General features: G+C 52.4%; 1 protein-coding gene across 1 annotated transcript; it reads left to right on the top strand.

Moving 5' to 3' along the window:
- The first annotated feature begins 2684 nt into the window (after nt 1–2684).
- Nucleotides 2685–5515, top strand: F2RL3 (F2R like thrombin or trypsin receptor 3). The gene is made up of 2 exons (XM_074528699.1): nt 2685–2976; nt 4318–5515. The coding sequence occupies exons 1-2, from the start codon at nt 2901–2903 to the stop codon at nt 5385–5387; spliced, it is 1146 nt and encodes a 381-aa protein (XP_074384800.1). The 5' UTR covers nt 2685–2900; the 3' UTR covers nt 5388–5515.

The raw sequence follows: 5515 nt of genomic DNA, 5'->3' as shown, positions 1-5515 counted from the left end.
GAAAACCAAATTGTTACCCCACAGGGCAGGGATCACACGACTTAAAGAGATGTTAACAAGCCGTGACAAACCTCTGGCATCAGAATTTTCAGGCAAGCTGTTCTGCATCGAAGGCAGTCACTAAAGATCACACAGCATCTGAAAAATGACGGATACAGAGATGAGTAACCCCTCTCTGCTCCACTCCAGAGACCTGCCCATAGGAAGCAGGGCTGTGATTTGCACACTATCTGAACCTGATTATGGCTAATTTTTTGCATACAGAGCATGGAAAGGATCCTGGCTGAGGCATGGAAAATATGCGGCCACATGAGTCATTCTGCAATGGTTCATAAATCCTGAGAGAATCACAAAAGCAAAACATCTAACATTGCATCTTCCCTCTCCCTGCCAGTGCAACCCCACCTCTTGACACGCTCGGCACAGGGATGTGGGAATATGGTGAAAGCAAAGGAAATAGGATCATTTTCTCCTTGGAATAGAAGAATCTCATCAAACAGCAGCCAGGCTCAGATTTGCAACCTTCACAGAAGAGGCCATTCATGAGGAGAGGAGAAAGAAACGAGCTGCTCCTCCTCGCCTTGCCAAACCAAATTTACAGTTCCTACTGCCTGGGCTCCAGCTCCTGTCCTTCCTTCCTTCCCTGCAGAGCACAGCCCAAAGCCCAGCACCCTCCTGTCCCACTGACCCACGCCACACTGGGGCTCTGACACAGGACATGGGAGAGGATTTAGGTGTCAGAGCTCAGTGCATCCCTCTGGGTGTCCACAGTTGATGATAATCCTGCCAGGGGGCTCAGAGATCCTGGCATGCAACCCAGAACACCTGGGGATTTGATTTTGACCTCATACAGCTTTGTATGAGGACCTGAAAGTCACAGAAGTTTAAATAGTAGAATAAAATTATCACAGGGTTGCCCAGAACCCCACCAGGGGGCTCAGAGACCCTGGCACGCAGCCCAGAACACCTGGGGATTTGATTTTGACCCCTGGAGCAAGTTACCAGCTTTGTATGAGGACCTGAAAGTCACAGAAGTTTAAATAATATAATAATAAAATGATCACAGGGTGAAAATGTAGATTTTAGGATTTTTGGTATGGGGGTCATGGGAACAAGATGGAGGAACTTGGGTGTGTCTGGCCTTTTTTCTTCTTCTTCCTCCTCTTCCTCTTCTTCTTCTTCTTCTCCTCCTTCTCCTTCTTCCTCCTCTTCCTCTTCTTCTTCTGCTTCTTCTTCTTCTTCTTCTTCTTCTTCTCCTTCTTCTTCTTCTTCTTCTCCTTCTTCTCCTTCTTCTCCTTCTTCTCCTTCTCCTCCTTCTTCTCCTCCTTCTCCTTCTCCTTCTCCTTCTCCTTCTCCTTCTCCTTCTCCTTCTCCTTCTCCTTCTCCTTCTCCTTCTCCTTCTCCTTCTCCTTCTCCTTCTCCTTCTCCTTCTCCTTCTCCTCCTTCTCCTTCTTCTTCTTCTTCTTCTTCTCCATTTTCTGCAGTGATGTTGGCACTTTGGGATTGGTTTAGAGTAGAAGTGCACTGAGTAACACAGGTGATGGGTATTGGGAATTAAGTGTAAATATGTTATAGGTAGTTTGCAGTATAAAAAGACAACACAGAGAGTGCCTGTGGCTGCCCTGCGGAGCAGAAAGTAAAAATTTATAGATAAGAATTAATAAACAACTTCAAGAGTGAAAAGTGAAGAGTCCGGACTCGTTATTCAGACACACGGGCTGAAACAGAGACACCCTGCACATCTCAGGGCAGCAATTAACAACAGCTACCCAAGAGATTTAGGAGCTTCCCAGAGCAGAGCACAGGAGGGACCTTCTCTGGGGGTTAGAGCAGGGGGAACCTGGCAGCAAAGGAGCTTCAGGCTCATTTTGCCTCTGCCAGGCCCTGTTCCAGCATCATCTGGGTTGTCTGCAGCTCCCTGTGCTGCTCTGGGTTCTTATCCCAGGCCCAGTGGGGATTGTGAGGGTGGGACTGCTCAGCTGTGGGGAAAAGCAGCTTTTAGTGGGGCAGGAGTGGCTGGAGCTCCCCATTATCTCCCTACCAGCAGGGACTTCCTGAGTGCCCTTTGCAGGCCCCTTTCCTGCTGCCTGGAGCTGCTCTCCCTGTCCCAGTGCTTTATCAGGGGAAGCAAAGCTTCTCCTCTCCGTGCCACCCACCCTTGGTGTGTCATGGTGCTCCTGCTGCTGCTTTCCAGTGCAAAGTCCTCCAAAACCAGAGGACTTTTAAGCATTCTCTGTAGTTAAAGGTGCAGGAGCTTGGTGGTGTTTAGCCAGGAATAAAAGGGAATAAAAAGGAGGAATAAAAAGGAATAAAAGGGAACTCAGAAGGGTCCAGCCTGACCTGGAGGCTGCAAGGCTGACACTAAAACCCTTCCACTGCCAGAACATCTCCCCAGAATCACTGGCAGATCTGGGTGGTCTGCAGCTCTGGTGCCTGGGATTTCTCCCTGTTTGTAGCACCAGCAATTGTTGTGACTCAGGCTTGAGGAAAAGACCTCAGCTCGCCCACAGAGCCACTCAGGTCTCTGCTGTGTGAGGATGCTCAGCATTTCCACGGGCTGAGCTGCCTGCGTTCTGTTTACGTGCAGACCAAAACCCACATTTGTTATTTCCAGGAATATTCCGGAGCAGGAAGGAGACCCAGATGAGTCACTTGAGCCACCATCTCACTCTGAGGATGAAGTGCAGCCCTAAAACACTTCACACTGGGTGAACAAGCCCCTCCCAGCCCCAGTCTGACGCTGGGGGTGTCCAGTGGTGCCAGCCCCTCCATCCCCTCATCCTTCCGAGGGTTAAGGAGCAGCAGGAGCAGGAAATGCGTGAGCAGGGTCCCTCTGCTGCTGCTGCTGCTGCTGCTGCTGCTCCCACACAGCTCTGGGCTCTGCCAGACCCTGCACTGCCATGGGCACCCTTGGGATCAGGCAGCTCCTGCTCTGCTGGGCCCTCTGGGGACTCTGCCTGGCCTCAGACTATGATGGTGAGTGTCTGCTTTGGGTCAAAGCTGCCTCTTGTTAAAGTGCTGGGTGTTTGGAGCTTTGTAAAATCCCTGAAATCCCTTTTTTTAATGGGTTCACATGGGAGGATGATCTGATAGAGCTTCGTGTGGCTCTTGTTGAAGCAGGAGTGTCAAAGGTGATATAGTGAAGAAAGAAGCTGGGGTGGAAGAAACTAGAAAGAGAAAGGAAAAAGAGAGGAACAGTAAACCAGAAAGGACTCAAAAGCTAAATCTTCAGCTAATAATACACCCAGAGCCACAACTTCACACTGGAGTGGCTCCAGAACTTCAGATTGTTGTGAAAGTCCAGCAGAGGAATTTCTCTCTGGATTCCCAGGCCTGTACAGGGGAATTGCTCTCTGGATTCCCAGGCCTGTTCATGGCTGTACATGGGAATTTCTCTCTGGATTCCCAGGCCTGCTGATGGCTGTAGAGCATCACAGTCCACTGTGAGCTGTGGGAAACCACAGGGCAAAGGAATCAGAGCTGTTCTCAGAGAGGTGGCTGAGGGTGGCTCCTGCACACCTAACTCTGCCAGCTTTTTCTGCCTGTCACTCAACAGCCTTTCCAGAACATTCCCCGTTGTAGGGACCCCAGCAGAAAAGACAAAGAGCAGCCTTTGGGGTGAGCTGTGTGCTCAGAGTGTCCAGCTGAGAGAGGAACAGGATGAGTGAGGAACAAACTGAATAAGAAAGAGGCTGAGCGAGGAATGGTCTGAGTGTGGAACAGACGGAGTGAGTAACAGGCTGAATGAGGAATAAACTGAATAAGGAACAGCCTGAGTGTGTAACAGGCTGAGTGAGGAACAGGCTGAGTGAGGAACAGGCTGAGTCAGGAATGGGCTGAGTAAAGAACAGGCTGAATAAGGAACAGGTTGAGTAAGGAACAGGCTGAGTGAGGAACAGGCTGAGTCAGGAATGGGCTGAGTAAAGAACAGGCTGAATAAGGAACAGGCTGAGTAAGGAACAGGCTGAGTGAGGAGCAAGCTAAGTGAAGAACAGACCGAATAAGGAACAGGTTGAGTGAGGAACAGGCTGAGTGAGGAACAAACTGAATAAGGAACAGGCTGAGTGAGGAACGGGCTGAGTGAGGAAAGGGCTGAGTAAGGAACAGGCTGAGTGAGGAACAGGTTGAGAGAGGAACAAACTGAATAAGGAACAGGCTGAGTGAGGAACAGGCTGAGTGAAGAATAGACTGAATAAGGAACAGGCTGAGAGAGGAACAAACTGAATAAGGAACAGGCTGAGTGAGGAACAGGCTGAGTGTGTAACAGGCTGAGTGTGTAACATCCTGAGTGAGTAACAGGCCTCCTTCCCCTCCCAGATTACTCCCAGAACAGCACCAGCGATCAGCCCAGCGCACCAGAGGTCACCCCTTGTCCCCGAGCCATCCCGGGGGACCAGGCCACGGTCAACAACGTCACCTACCTGCTGATCCCCGAGGCCACGCGTGCCCAGCTGGGCAGTGCCGTCACCGTGCGCCTCATCCCGTGTCTGTATGTGCTGGTGCTCCTGCTGGGGCTGCCCTCCAACGCCCTGGCCCTGTGGGTGCTGGCCACGCGGGCCGAGCGCCGGGCCCCCACCGTGTTCCTCATGAACCTGGCCATGGCCGACCTGCTGCTCATCTCCGTGCTGCCCTTCAAGATCTCCTATTACTTCCTAGGCAACCACTGGCCCTTCGGGGAAGGGCTGTGCCGCCTCACCACGGCGCTGTTCTACGGGAACATGTACTGCTCCGTGCTGCTGCTCAGCTGCATCAGCGTGGATCGCTACCTGGCCGTGGCTCACCCCTTCTCCTCCCGCGCTTTCCGCACTCCCACCTTTGCCGCCAGCACCTGTGCCGGGGTCTGGCTCTGCTCTGCCGCCCTCACGCTGCCCCTGACCCTGCAGCAGCAATCCTACCCGCTGCTCGGGGCAGGCCTCACGCTGTGCCACGATGTGCTGCCCAGGCATGACGATGATGGGTTTTACTTTTATTATTTCGTGGTGTTGATCTCCTGCGCCTTCCTGCTGCCGCTGGTGCTGCTGGTGCTGAGCTCGGGCGCGGTGCTGCGCGTCCTCCTGCGAGGGGGAGGCCGCTACGGCCATGCCGCCAAGCTCACGGCCCTCATGGTGGTCACTCTTGTGGTTTTTTACGCTCCCAGCAACATCCTGCTGCTGCTTCACTACTCCAGCCCCTGCTCTCGGCTGCACGGCCGGCTGTACCTCAGCTACATGGTCAGCCTGGCCCTCAGCACCTTCAATAGTTGCGCTGATCCCTTTGTGTATTATTACGTGTCGGAGGATTTTCGGGAGAAGGTAAAGAGGAGAGTGTTCAGGGGCAGCAAAAAAACCACCACGTCCCTAAAGACCTCCAAGGAAACGCTGCCCCGTTCCAAGCACTCGCTGGTGTGAGCCTCCAGGGCACTCATCATGCACACAGAGGGGATAAGAGGAATTCAGCACTGGAATTCCACAAGTTTCACCCAGAACAGCGTTTCCCAGGAGTGCTTTTCACTGTTTGCACAGATAAGGATGAATAA

Source organism: Zonotrichia albicollis, chromosome 29 (genome assembly GCF_047830755.1).
Source record: "Zonotrichia albicollis isolate bZonAlb1 chromosome 29, bZonAlb1.hap1, whole genome shotgun sequence".
Lineage (NCBI taxonomy): Eukaryota > Metazoa > Chordata > Aves > Passeriformes > Passerellidae > Zonotrichia > Zonotrichia albicollis.
The sequence above is the reverse complement of the archived record's forward strand: the minus strand, read 5'-3'. Positions and strand labels throughout refer to the sequence as shown.